Below are 15,457 nucleotides of genomic sequence, written 5' to 3' on the forward strand. Positions count from 1 at the left end.
TTCGTATGGATTGACATGTTTCGTGTGGATTGACATGTTTTGTATGGATTGACATGTTTCGTATGGATTTACATGTTTTGTGTGGACTGACATGTTTCGCGTGGATTGACATGTTTTGTATGGATTGACATGTTTCATATGGATTGACATGTTTTGTATGGATTGACATGTTTCATATGGATTGACATGTTTCGTATGGATTGACATGTTTCGTATGGATTGACATGTTTTGTATGGATTGACATGTTTCGTATGGATCGGCAAGTTTTGTATGGATTGACATGTTTTGTATGGATTGACATCATCCATATATGTTTCGTATGGATTGACATGTTTTGTATGGATTGACATGTTTTTTCATTTGTATAATCCCCATTGGGATTCCGGGTTCGAATTGGTCCCCCAAAACCGATGTTGGTCATAAAAGGTGAGCAGATGGAGCAAGTGGTCAGGCTCAGTGGCTTTGTTGATAGCTGTACCCCAATGGCATGGATTTTTGCTCACAATATCGATCACTCATTTGTATAAAGAAATTCATTTTTTGCTCTTGATAAAGTAATATAATAAGATGGCTGTCCATCTCATTAATAACTCAATGTGAAAATAGAGCTTTTGAGGTTGTAAAAACTCTAATGCACTTTATGAAAATGCTCCAGATGTTATTTCCTATATGAATAACAGATAAAAGTTATTGAAAAATATTCATCCAGCATGTACTTGAACACCTTGAACCTTGACTTTCTCCTCAAGGAATGACGTTTTGTGTGTAGGATTTATGAAACAATGTCTGATTTCATGTAGGCTTTCTCAGTCATTGCATGGATGATAAGAACAACGATATATTTCTGAAAACAGTCGTCAGGGACCTTGATACTCAAAGTATTTGTTTTACAACTATTTGAATGGTATTTATTACATTTTTATTAAGCTTTATAAACAGTATTGATTTCAGTAAAACCTTTATGCCTTGTATCAAAAGCTTTGCGGCAGTAATATCATGTTCGCAACACATTCGTAATCTAATGACTAATCAACATTGATATTTGATGTCAATTGCACCGTACATTACAATGTGTTTACAAAAGAAATTGATCATTAATCAATGAATAATGGTGTTTCTTTCTCTTGCAATGGAGCAAGCGGTAACCGTGATCTTTCCTACCAAGACCTCATAATTCTTTTCACTATTGTGGAACATTGGCAATGCAATTCGTAGTCCATTCACGTGAAGTCAGATTATTACATGGGATAAATTTCCCTCACACACTGACCCGCAGATTTCCGTCAGAGAAAAATAACTCTGTATCATCGCATTAGAGAAGAGTGATTGACTAGTTAGTGTGCATCCTCGTTGAATAGGGGTGGGAGATAAATTTGTGTCCTCTTTCCGAAGGAAACGATGAACTTGTGTGCAGAATTGGAAAGTGGTTTGCTATAAATGGATAAAAATTGTTGAGTGTTAACACTGGTATGACTTTAACCATGTAAATTTCAGAAATTCCTCTGTGTAAATTGGATTTATTTGTTCTTTTAAATTTAAGCTTTTTAGATTTAGTGTGATATTCACCATTGTAAATTGGACCCATTCAATCTTGTACAGTTCAGAAAGCCTTCTATCTTTGTGCTAGGTTTTGAGTTTTGAGCAAATTGTTTCACTGTGCAGAATGTCAATCACTTTGCCATCCACATTTGCAATCAACCAGTGCAAATAGTTTTGCTTCATCTATTTGGACATTGGTTACAATAAGGGCAGCGTCTGTTGATAAGTTGTGGAGGACACCTGGTGTCTACACTTACCCAGAACCCCTGAAGATCCGGGGTAGAATAGGTCCTCAGCAACCCATGCTTGTCTACCCATGAAGATCCGGGGTAGAATAGGTCCTCAGCAACCCATGCTTGTCTACCCATGAAGATCCAGGGTAGAATAGGTCCTCAGCAACCCATGCTTGTCTACCAATGAAGATCCAGGGTAGAATAGGTCCTCAGCAACCCATGCTTGTCTACCCCTGAAGATCCAGGTAGAATAGGTCCTAAGCAACCCTTGCTTGTCTACCCATGAAGATCCGGGGTAGAATAGGTCCTCAGCAACCCATGCTTGTCTACCCATGAAGATCCAGGGAAAAATAGGTCCTCAGCAACCCATGCTTGTCTACCCCTGAAGATCCAGGTAGAATAGGTCCTAAGCAACCCTTGCTTGTCTACCCATGAAGATCCAGGGAAAAATAGGTCCTCAGCAACCCATGCTTGTCTACCCCTGAAGATCCAGGTAGAATAGGTCCTAAGCAACCCTTGCTTGTCTACCCATGAAGATCCGGGGTAGAATAGCTAGGTCCTAAGCAACCCATGCTTATCTACCCCTGAAGATCCAGGGTAGAATAGGTCCTCAGCAACCCATGCTTGTTTAAAAGGTGATTATGCTTGTTGGACGAGGCAACTAATGGGATCCAGACTCGATTACTCACAGACTCCATGGTGATTTCAGGTTAAGACCATGTCCCTACCCACCTTCCCCCATTGTATCAGCTTGGCTCGCTGCTCATTCTATAGACAACTGGTGAGCCTGTATATCTGTTTGACCCATGGTGATTTCAGGTTAAGACCATGTACCTACCCACCTTCCCCCATTGTATCGGCTTGGCTCGTTACTCATTCTATAGACAACTGGTGAGCCTGTATATCAGTTTGACCCATGGTGATTTCAAGTTAAACCATGTCCCTACCCACCTTCCCCCATTGTATCAGCTTGGCTCGCTACTCATTCTATAGACCACTGATGTTTCACATACAGCAATTCCCATCACAAACACATGTATATTCCCAATATTTCTCAATATGTCAGTGATCCATTCATATGATTTGAACCTCTATTTGCCTTTTACGCTCAGTTGAACCTGTTTTGGCAGATAATCCAGACTGGTATTATTATTAAAAAATGTTATGGATTTTTTTCACAAGAACTAATGATGAAAAATATGAACAGTTTTTATTGGTTGTGTATGATAATAATGCAAACATCGAGATGTTTCTTTTCATGGTTTTCATGTTTAGTGTCATGTGACCAATGCAAAAAATAACCATTTTTGGCCTGAAATCAGTCACTAGTTGGTCATGAATAATCAGAAGATAATTATTTATAACAAATCACCTGTTAATGTCGCTAGTTGATTCATGATTCATGAACTCATGACATATTCTGAATCATACAATGGACTCTGCTTTTAGCACAGATTTCTAACAATTAAGGAAACGTTTTTTGTCACTTTTGTTTAAAACCAGTGTCATGAATATCAATCATAAAAGATGTAAAAACAATTCCATGTGCCACTGATTTTATTTTAATCTGCTGTCAATGGTAAATGATACCGATAATTCATGCCTTGAGCATGACATACGCCACCAATCGTATACTCTAAAAAAATGATATTTTCAGATTTTTTGGCAAAGATTCTCTTATGAATCAACTGAGGTCATAAATACTTATTTATTTTAATGTCTATTTCAATTTCATATTGACAGAAACTCAATGCATCGCAGGTCACATGATCTTCTGAGATATGTTTCTTTTTAAAGATTCAGTATGAGTTTGTATGTTGAAATAATGATATGTATACCTATGTACGAAGCCATCTTTCCACTGCAGGGCAGTTCAAGGATTCTAAAAGATTTCAGCTTTTGTGTTATAGTCTCTTTCAATTTAATATTAAAATGAAAGCAAGCTGTGGTAGTTTTTCAATTTATTCTTGTATATGTCATGTTTTCTAACTATGAAAGTGTTTTCTTGTATAATTCAGATGGAGTGTATCTATGCTGAACATGTTCTTGTACATTTCACATGGGTATATTTTATGATATGCTGAACATGTTCTTGTACATTTCATGTGGGTATATTTTATGATATGCTGAACATGTTCTTGTACATTTCACATGGGTATATTTTATGATATGCTGAACATGTTCTTGTACATTTCACATGGGTATATTTTATGATATGCTTAACATGTTCTTGTACATTTCACGTGGTATATTTTATGATATGCCGAGTGAGTTCTTGTATATTTCACATTGGTTTATTTGTGATATGCTGAACATGTTCTTGTACATTTCACATGGTATATTTTATGATAGGCTGAACATGTTCTTGTACATTTCACATGGGTATATTTTATGATATGCTTAACATGTTCTTGTACATTTCACATGGGTATATTTTATGATATACTGAACATGTTCTTGTACATTTCACATGGTATATTTTATGACAGGCTGAACATGTTCTTGTACATTTCACATGGGTATATTTTATGATATGCTTAACATGTTCTTGTACATTTCACATGGGTATATTTTATGATATGCTTAACATGTTCTTGTACATTTCACATGGGTATATTTTATGATAGGCTGAACATGTTCTTGTACATTTCACATGGGTATATTTTATGATATGCTTAACATGTTCTTGTACATTTCACATGGTATATTTTATGATATGCTGAGTGAGTTCTGGTATATTTCACATTGGTTTATTTGTGATATGCTGAACATGTTCTTGTATATATCAGATTGAGTGTATCTATATGTGACATTTCTTGTACATTTGATATGGGTATATTTTATGATATGCTGAATGTGTTCTTGTTTATTTCAGATGCAGTATTGGTTTGAGGGATTGCTGATATACATGTCATATCTCATGTCGATAGGTAACACAGTCAATCCAGGTACGTCCATTTCACTTGCTAATTCTAGTCAATAACACTGTCCCACAGCGACAGCCATCAGAAGCATTGTGTGTAGTGGATTTCGCAGATTTGTTTGACTGATCAAACACCTGTACTCAAACTATTTACATAGTGTTGATTAACATCACAGATATGGACCAGTAGACAAGAGAAAATTCATAAATTGATCAAAAGTATTTTTACCCAATGGATGCAGGATGATCAAACCGAAGGTGCCATTAATTTGAATTGATGAATTATCCATGTGGAGACGGATCACAAATAATGAGACAAAACAAATTTCACAGAACATATGTTTGTTTTCCGTGATGAATAAGTTCTTAAGAAGGATAATACTGTCTTATACAGCAGACTGAAAGCTTCTTTCATTAGTTGGCGCCTCAGAAAGGGTCTTATTAATTATGGTACATAACAGACAGCGCTCTGTTAGCTGGTAGCAGATTACTACTCTGGCAGACAGAATTAAATGCATTGTCATGATTGTTATGTAGCTTACATGATTATTCTCTGGTCAAGTCTTTCATAAATAAGGCATGAAATAGAACTCAAAGCTGGGCCCAGACAATATCACGTTGTTATTTATTTCTCAAGAGTCCCCCAATGACTTTATAATAGCCAGAGAATGATCCTCACCCTCTGCTGATGCTCTGATGAAAGGGGGAGACGAAGCCTGTTTTCTTTGATCAGGATACCATTCCAACATGCGCAATGATTTTTGGATTCGTCTTGACAATTGTGGCCAACAGAAGCTAATATTTGTTTAGTTATGATATTGTCTCTTTCTTTGGTTGGTTAGTGTATCTTAAAATAATGCTTTTGTGATAAAACAGAAAATTACTGATTTCGTTAAAAGCTCTGGTTTATGATGATCTTGAATATATGTGATGTAATTTCATGGAATATATTATGTTTCTGAACTTACTGGTATTTGATAATAAAATAGTAACATTTTATTGAATTTGCAAATTACAAATTTATCTGACAAGATAAGGGACCTTATAGGTGAAAAAATCGAATTTTGACTTTTTATTATATTTTAAAACTATAGTATCTTCGGAACAAAAAATACAATTCACAAGCTTCAATTCATATTTAACACAGAGATACAAGGCATCAAACATTTGGACTCATTTTCCGACATATGACATGTAATAATTGCAGTTTTTAGACATAATGTCTGATGAATGGAAAGTAGACATGTATGCTGAAAGATTTTGAAATAATGTTTTTATAATGTTTTTGATAATTATGTACAGGCCGCACACATGGCAATCTTCATTGAAGTAATTTGACGTCAAAAGTCTTTATGACGTCACAGCACAATTGTATCCCAGCACCCAGCAGGTCGTCATATCCTGGCAGGTCACACATATCACTTTCCTGAAATGCAGTTTAAAATCCTGTTCCTTTGCGTCAAGGACACTAGAGCAGATAGAACTTAAATATTTCATATCAAGAGATGATATGAACTAATTTCGATTTTACATGCTATGAATAATAGAAATAGAATTTGAGAGCTCAAGCAACGCCCACTCGAAATGTTGATCCAGGGACCATATAGCAGTGATATATTCAGTTCAGATCTATAGAGTTCGCTCCAATATATTCATATGTAATATGCATATCTTGCAGTCAATGTGTAAAATTAGCAAATGTGTACAATGACTGAAATTTTCACTCAGGCAATTTATGAAATGCCTAAATATTTTAGTTATTTTACAAATTGACTGAAAAATCGGTACAGTTATTTTATTCTGATAATGAATTTCAAACATTTTTATGTTTAATTTCATCAACCGGTGATTGAAATCATAAGATTTAAACAAAATTAAAGGCACCCCGAATATATATTATATAATTTTTTGGCTTCTCACCCTTGCATAATTAGTCTATTGTGATGTTTTTTAGCCCTTCTCTACTTCTTAATAATTTCTGCCTAATCTGTCAAATAAATAGACAGATTTTTCATTCAATTTCTAAAATGACTGAAATATTTAGCATTTTATAAATTGCCAAAGAGAATAACATTTTACACATTGCCTGATTTTACACATTGACTCTATAAACTTTCATAAGTGTCTTCAGCCATTCAGATGTATGTGTATGAACGTCCGATGTCTCTAGAAGGATGTTTATTGCTTGAAAATAATACAAATTGCATGTACCGATTTGTATACAGTGATCCGTCGCTACAAGGCTACCTTCTGGGTCCAAATAATTGACGAGAGTTATAGATGCATGATCAGCGGTTTAACGAAGGTCGAGTTGTAGGTGGTAGATGTACAACAAACAGTATACATTGCTCTGCCTACCTAACACAATCTACGTTGCACGTTTCAGAGTTTCAAAACAGATTAGAATAGAAGTTATTTATGATTTATAGTGTAAAAGAAATTTCGAGTATTAATATGCACTTAACAAAAATCCACATCGTATCCCTTCAGCGAATTCAGGTGAATAAACAGTTATAACCAACTTGGTCAATAAAGGTATGAAATTTGATATAAAACATCACTAGACATGATGATTTACCATTTAAAATGTATTTCCTGCTCTCAATGGCATTGTTTTATATGCAATGATTAAGATTACCATGTGTATTTTCTCATAAACTAAGCCGGAAAGTAATCAGCTGTGCAAGCGTTTCCTCCCAATCTACCGGGGATTCAGTTAAAAAGTACCCAATGATACAACTTCAAAGAATTTTGATGCAATGGTCAGAAGAAATTGTATATGAATTTATTATAACAGGAATAATATATTCCAATATCGTGTTATTTTAGTTGCAGCTTCCACCATTTATACTTAAAATTATAAGAACCATAATCGTAGCACTTTGGTACAGAGGGTATGCAGGATATATTTTGACATATGGAACGTTTTGTCCAGTCACCAGTCCAGTCCAGACATTTCATAGTCACACTGCCTTAAATATGACTTTTATCAAGTCATGGAACAGCATTTATGATATGTGTATCCATTCTCTTGCAACTAAAGTTCGTTTCAAGGCGTCAATAGCAGTAATCTAACTGTGGTTGCTGTAAATAACGGTGAGTTGTGAGATCTATCGATCACTTCGCATACGATTTCGCCGAAATTATTGTAAACGTTATTATAATTATTGAATGAAATTTTGAATATAATCAATAAAATATGTTGCAAACATTAGTCCAGATAAACAATGAACAATTTTTTTATTACCAGATATTAATAATAGGATTGAATTGTGTACTTCAGTTCGGATTTGTTGACTGGTATTTCCGGTGTTATGTGATCGCGGTGATGTTTTCTTGAGATGGGGGAAAACATGGTGTCATTGGAAAACTTGAGTTTATTAAAAATGTCAGTAAATTTGGGTAGCCATGCTTTACCTCGCGCTATAACCGAGTTAGCGCTATATTGAAGAGCGCAATAATGAGGGAACACACTAGTACACACTATTTGTAAACCTGTTTTAATGTTTCGCAAACTACTAGTGTCATCGCTGATTTTCAGTGATATTTTGCCTTTCATGCCAATGGAATCTGTTTCAGCAGATAATTAAGACTGATTGTTCTCTGACATTAATGTTATATATTTCCTAAATTAGATCGTCTCTCAACAAGTTAGTTTATTTGAAAGTTTGTGATGAAGGCACAGGACATAGAGTTAATTTATTTTGAATAGTTGTCATCCTGCAAATAGGATGCTGGAATGATACTTATCCCTGAAAGCCCTGTGCTTGCCGTAAAAGGCGACTATGCTTGCCGTAAAAGGCGATGATGCTTGTCGTAAGAGGCGACTAACGGGATCGGTTGGTCAGGCTCCCTGACTTGGTTGATGCATGTCATTGTATCCCATTTGTCTGGTCCAGACTGGATTATTTACACTGTCGTCATACAGCTGGAATATTGCTGAGTGCGTCATGAAACCAAACCCTGTGTCTGGTGTCCATGTTAAGTCTGAAGTCAAGTAAGCCTATATTCCCCAGTGTGCTTCATCGGGTTATCAAGGGGCTCAAGTAGACCCATGTTCCCTAGTGTGCTTCATTGGGTTATCAAGGGGCTCAAGTAGGCCCATGTTCCCCAGTGTGCTTCATTGGGTTATCAAGGGGCTCAGTTAGGCTTAAATCCCCCAGTGTGTTTCATTTGGTTATCAAGGGGCTCAAGTAGGCCCTTGTTCCCCAGTGTGCTTCATTGGGTTATCAAGGGGCTCAAGTAGGCCCATATCCTCCAGTTTGCTTCATCGGGTTATCAAGGGGCTCAAGTAGACCCATGTTCCCTAGTGTGCTTCATTGGGTTATCAAGGGGCTCAAGTAGGCCTATATCCCCCAGTGTGCTTCATTGGGTTATCAAGGGGCTCAAGTAGGCCTATATCCCCCAGTGTGCTTCACTGGATTATCAAGGGGCTCAAGTAGGCCTATATCTCCCAGTGTGCTTCATTGGGCTATCAACTGCCTCCGTGGTCTAATGGTAGAGCGTCCCCCCGGAGAGCGGAAGGTCCGGTGTTCGATCCCCAGCCATGTCATACCAAAAGACGTTAAAAGATGGTACTTGTTGTTACCCTGTCTGGCGTTCGGGATTAAGAGGCTAAAACAAGGACTGGTCAGCTTGGAGTCAGTATACTGTGTCTGAGTGGGGTATTCATGTTAAACTGCGGCATAGTATCTCAGTGTGCTAGCACTATAAATCGTCATCAGTCTGGACTAGTGCAAGCAGCCACACACACACACACACACATACACGTGCATGCACGTTGCTATATAAGTGCAATAATCTTGGACGCGACGTTAAACTCCATTTCATCTCACCTCACCTCATTGGGTTATCAAGGGGCTCAAATAGACCCATGTTCCCAAGTGTGCTTCATTGGGTTATCAAGGGGCTCAAGTAGGCCTATATCCCCCAGTGTGCTTCATTGGGTTATCAAGGGGCTCAAGTAGACCCATGTTCCCTAGTGTGCTTCATTGGGTTATCAAGGGGCTCAAGTAGGCCTATATCCCCCAGTGTGCTTCATTGGGTTATCAAGGGGCTCAAGTAGGCCTATATCCCCCAGTGTGCTTCATTGGGTTATCAAGGGGCTCAAGTAGGCCTATATCCCCCAGTGTGCTTCATTGGGTTATCAAGGGGCTCAAGTAGGCCTATATCCCCCAGTGTGCTTCACTGGATTATCAAGGGGCTCAAGTAGGCCTATATCCTCCAGTGTGCTTCATTGGGCTATCAACTGCCTCCGTGGTCTAATGGTAGAGCGTCCCCCCGGAGAGTGGAAGGTCCGGTGTTCGATCCCCAGCCATGTCATACCAAATGACGTTAAAAGATGGTACTTGTTGTCACCCAGTCTGGCTTTCGGCATTAAGGGGCTAAAACAAGGACTGGTCAGCTCGGAGTCAGTATACTGTGTCTGATTGGGGTATTCATGTTAAACTGCGGCATAGTATCTCAGTGTGCTAGCACTATAAATCGGCATCAGTGTGGACTAGTACAAGCAGCCACACACACACACTTACACGTGCATGCACATCGCTATATAAATGCAATAATCTTGGACGCGACGTTAAACTCCATTTCACCTCACCTCACCTCATTGGGTTATCAAGGGGCTCAAATAGACCCATGTTCCCAAGTGTGCTTCATTGGGTTATCAAGGGGCTCAAGTAGGCCTATATCCCCCAGTGTGCTTCATTGGGTTATCAAGGGGCCCTAGTATCACCCCCGAGCCAGGAATTAACTGGCCATTCTGACCATTGATTTTAAACAAGAATAAATTGTAGAGATGTTATATATCAACCATAACATGGAGTAACGCTCAAATCTGTTGATTTCTCCATAACATATTCAGGTGCTAAAAGGACCAGATTCTATAAATACAATAGAAGCAGCGAAACCCTTTCAAAAAGGCAATCAACTTGTAGAGTTGCATCCCTTAGCCCATCCAGGATCTGCTGATCATGGTTTGAACCCCACATTTACCCTCATTATGATCATTGGTCTGTCAGCACCATACCAATGTTGTGGGTCAACACTTATGGCTCGAGCAACATTAATCGGCCATGTCGTGATATAATTGATATCCTTTTTCAGAGTGATGTTAAATCAGAACCACTCCCTCATTCACTTATACATCTGTTCCCTGTCAGTTTGTGGATAAGGTGCTGATGTCATATGCCATATCAAAAACAGATCATGTAAATATGTTGTTTTGTCATATATAATTCACTGTGCAGAGTTGTGTCCCTTGGGCATAGCAGAAACCTGTGATTGTGGGTTTTGAATCCCAGTTCGCCCTGATTATGTTCCTAGTTTTGTCAGAACCTTACTCATGATTGTGGGTTTCGAATCCCAGTTCGCACTGATTATGTTCCTAGTTTTGTCAGAACCTTACTCATGATTGTGGGTTTCGAATCCCAGTTCGCCCTGATTATGTTCCTAGTTTTGTCAGAACCTTACTCATGATTGTGGGTTTCGAATCCCAGTTCGCCCTGATTAAGTTCCTAGTTTTGTCAGAACCTAACTCATGATTGTGGGTTTCACCAAAGTGGTAAACAATTCAGACCTGCATCACTTCAGTCTTTTCTCCCACATTAAACTAACACATCGTGATATCACTGGAATACTGTTAAAAGAGGTGTTAAACCCAACTCACTCACTCTTGGTATATTGACACACTATGAAACCACACAGTGGAATTTGGGAAATAAGTTTCAATGAAGTGACAGAAAATGAAGAAATTGATATGTGGTAGTGAGACCTTATGGCATGCAACATTGCAATAATGTTGTCTGAGTTTGAATCCTGATTTGTGTTGTCATACCTAGACATAAGCTTCCAGTCACCTGTTACTTATCAAGAGTCAAAATCCACCATGCATTGCAAAGTGTTTTTAGTATAGAAGAGAATCATTGAAAAAACCCATGACATGTACAAAAGAGAATCCAAATTAACAGTTTCAAAGTTTCCAATTTCTTGCACTTTTACACTGAGACTTATAAGAATTGTATTCCAGTATATTGGTTTACTCTCAACAATAATGTCTTCACTGTGTTGGCACTAATTAGCACCAAGAGAGCAAAGACTTCACACACTAATCTTGGCGATGAATTGTCAGGCTCATTCGGATGGTATCGTCTTACCAATAATATGGTAGTCTTTTATTGATTCCAAGATAGGAATAATTACGTTCCAAATTTGGAATGGATGGAACCGACTCCTACTGCTATTGGGATTATAGGAACCTAATATCTTTTGCAATCAACAATATATATTTAGAAGTTAAATATTTTGTTCCACCTAGAAATGTTTCCAATTAGATTGATTTGAAAAAGCGACCAACTTGAATTTGTTTTTTTGTAATGAAAAAAGGATACATCTTAGTCTCACAAGGTTAATGTTAAAAGTCAGTTTGAAAAAAGTTTTATTTAATCTTGAAATTATTGGAAAAGTACAGTTTTGCCCAGACTTTAGAGTAACCATTGATCTGGTTGACATGCTTGACATGACCTCTTGACAATGGAGTTTTTATTCATGGCAAGCATTCCAACCGGCGACATGTAAATAAAATGTTGCATTTTCTATATTTTCAGTATGTTCTAAAGTCCAGTTGGACCTTTGTTTCCTAATGTAAGATTAGTTACCACATATATTCTAAATTGATTGAACTCTCGAGACACAAATCTTCTGATCAGATACAGTGCAATATCACCCACACCAATCTATTTAAGTTCCAACATTGACAAAATATGGTTAAACACTCTTAAAACTTAACGAAGTCTAACTGTCGCCAGCACTCCATCTTTCCGTGTATCACCTGCCTGTTATTGTTCAGATTTCCAAATGGACATAAAATTAAATGGTTCCTGGAGGCAAGAGGTCTGTATAATTGAAAGGTCACTGGTTGCAGCTTGGACAGGTCCAGATGCTCATTGTGCCCAGTAATCCTGGTTTTGTGTTTAAGAAGAGAAATAAAACACCGTTGAGGAGACAAGTGGATGTCATCTTCTGGCAGGTTCTGCTCTCCTTACCCAAGCATTGAGGACCAAGACATTACCAGGCCTTTAAGTTTTCCTTGCAGCTTTCAATTTGAGCCCTCTCTTGCTGCAAGGGGTTTTGGGGTAATTGGGTCAAATTGGGAATCGTAAACAGAAGTGTGGCTGAGCTTGTGAAGCACTTGCCTTAGGGTGGTAGGATGGAACCTGCCCTGGTTGAAAGGTTTTGGATGAAATCAGATACTTCTTGTCAAATTCCCGAAGTCAGCGTGAGGTGTTGCTTTGTTTCTGCTGTCATTGTTAGGCCCCATTAGTTGCTTTTCCTGGGTTTATTATGTTGTGTCAAGAGGTTAGAAATGTGTTAAGAATGGACTTGGGTCAAGAACGAGTTAGTGTGAAAAAAATAATCCTGATTATGATGGCACTTGTCATATTCCAACACTAATGGTTTTGGGTGTTTGTGGGTGAGCATGGAACCCGTTTAGTCTGCTGTATTGTGAGATGGAGTTGATTTGTTGGGTTCCAGCATTACATCAAGAATAGCAACCCATGCTTGCTGTAAAAGGCGACAATGCTTGTTGAAAGAGGCGACTAACGGGATCGGGTGGTCAGTCTCGCTGATTTGATTGATGCTTGTCATCGATCCCAACTGAGTGGATTGATGCTCATGATGTCAATCACTGGATTGTCTGGTCCAGACTGGAATATTTACAGACAGCTGTCATATAGCTGGAATGTTGCTGAGTGTGTCGTTGAACAACAAACAAACAAATATCAAGTATACAGAGTCATGTGGATATTTTACCAAGGAGGGAAACCGTGAAGATGTGGGTTTAGAATAGGTCTTCAGCAACCCATGCCTGTTGTAAGAGACAAATATGCTTGTCACAAGAGGTGTCTAAGAGGATTGGTGGTCAGATTCACTGACTGGTTGATACATGTCATTGTGTCCCATTTGAGTAGATCAATGGTCATGATGTCAAATACTGGATTGTCCAGACCAGCCTGGATTATTTACAGACTGCCATCATATACAGTACACTATGGTGATAACAAACTCAAAGGGACCACTAATTTTAGTTTGTTATAACCATAGTTCTTTATAAGCATTTCATCTGTCAGGCATCTTGGATCATCACATTTCCTTACTCTAGAGGTCGCTTTTTATAGAATATATCCTCTTCAGTAGCTGTAACGTAATCACTGTTGTTTTGTTAATTGAGGGTGTAAATTGAAAACAAGATGTTGAGTGTGGGGTTAAACAAACAAACAAACAAACAAACCAATGACGGCATGATTCACTGCAGAGTTGCATCCCTTAAGCAACTGCCTCCATGGCCCAGCATTAGAGCATCTGCCCAGAGAGCAGAAGGTCGGGGTTTGATCCCCAAAAAGATGTTAAAAGGTGGTACTTGTTGTTGCCCTGTTTGGCGCTCTGCATTAAGGAGCTAAAACAAAGATTGGTCGGCGTAGAGTCAGTATACTGTGTCTAAGTGGGGTATTCATGTTGAAATGCGACATGGTATCTCAGTAGGCTAGCACCATAAAATAGGCTCGTCTAGGTAGCCATGGACTAGTACAAGCAGCCACTCACACACACACGTGCATGCACATCGTAAAAAGGCGCAATAATCTTGAACGCGACATCAAACACCATTTCACTCCCTTCACCTGCATCCTGTGATTGAGAGTCTGAATCCTAGCTTCATCTTGATCATGTTTCTAGGTTTGTCAGCATTACACTCATTGGTTCCAACAAAGTGGTAAAAGTCTTACACCTGCATTATTTTGGGATTTCCTCCCACATCAAGCTGAAATCCTATGAAATATATACTCTTCTAAAGCATCCTTTAGCCCAACTCACTCACTGACTCTTAAAAACATATATTATCAGCATTTCGTATACTACACATCCAGGTACTGCATTATTTGGTAGTGATTCACAGGCAAATGTTTTTGTGGTTTGGTTTTGGTTTGGTTTGTTGTTTAACGCAGCACTCAGCAATATTCCAGCTATATGACGGTGGTCTGTAAATTATCGAGTCTGGACCAGACAATCCAGTGATTTATATTATGAGCATCGATCCGCGCAATTGGGATCAATGACATGCATCAACCAAGTCAGCGAGCCTGACCACCCGATCCCGTTAGTCGCCTTTTATGACAAGCATAGTCACCTTTTACGGCAAGCATGGGTTGCTGAAGACCTATTCTACCCCGGAATCTTCACGGGTCAAATGTTTTTGTCATACAATGAAATCTGCTTTTACGCTTTAATTAGAGATTTCTTATGATTATGTAAATGTTTTTTGTCACTTCTATTTTGATCACATGATATCAAGACAAGGGTTAGTATGAACATATATCAAACATACATCAAACATACATCAACGTGATATCCCACATCCATGACCATGGTGCCATAAATGGCAGAAATATTTCATTTTTACCAATTCCGATAAGACTAAATTCAAATCCATTTGAAGAAACAGGAACTATGTTCATGTACGGGTTATCAATAGAATGAGTGGATTATATTCGAGTGACAAGACGCCGGTAGAAGAGCTTCCTATGCACAGAACATGGCTCATTATTTTCAAAACTCAGGTTCTCGAGAAGTTCGGCCATATGTGCCTGGCCTGAAAGAGGATGAGAGGAACAATCTCAGGAGACGTTGCTCACAATTAATATTAGGTTTTCTAACCATTGGGATCAAGTGAATAAAATGTGGAATTGTCATTATCTTTCATTTCAA

At 38.2% G+C, this 15,457-nt stretch overlaps 1 protein-coding gene across 3 annotated transcripts in view; it reads left to right on the forward strand.

The window, feature by feature from the left end:
• LOC124143847 (suppressor of lurcher protein 1-like) overlaps positions 1 to 15,457 on the forward strand; it is a 301,234-nt gene that overhangs the window by 112,683 nt on the left and 173,094 nt on the right. For all 3 annotated transcript variants that reach the window (XM_048383705.1, XM_046512999.2, XM_048383706.1), the window contains exon 2: positions 4,649 to 4,721. In XM_048383705.1, coding sequence (XP_048239662.1) covers positions 4,649 to 4,721 — 73 coding nt within the window. The remainder of the gene's footprint in view (positions 1 to 4,648; positions 4,722 to 15,457) is intronic.

This window comes from Haliotis rufescens, unplaced genomic scaffold (genome assembly GCF_023055435.1).
Source record: "Haliotis rufescens isolate VD_foot unplaced genomic scaffold, xgHalRufe1.0.p SCAF_5, whole genome shotgun sequence".
In the NCBI taxonomy this organism is placed as follows: Eukaryota; Metazoa; Mollusca; class Gastropoda; order Lepetellida; family Haliotidae; genus Haliotis; species Haliotis rufescens.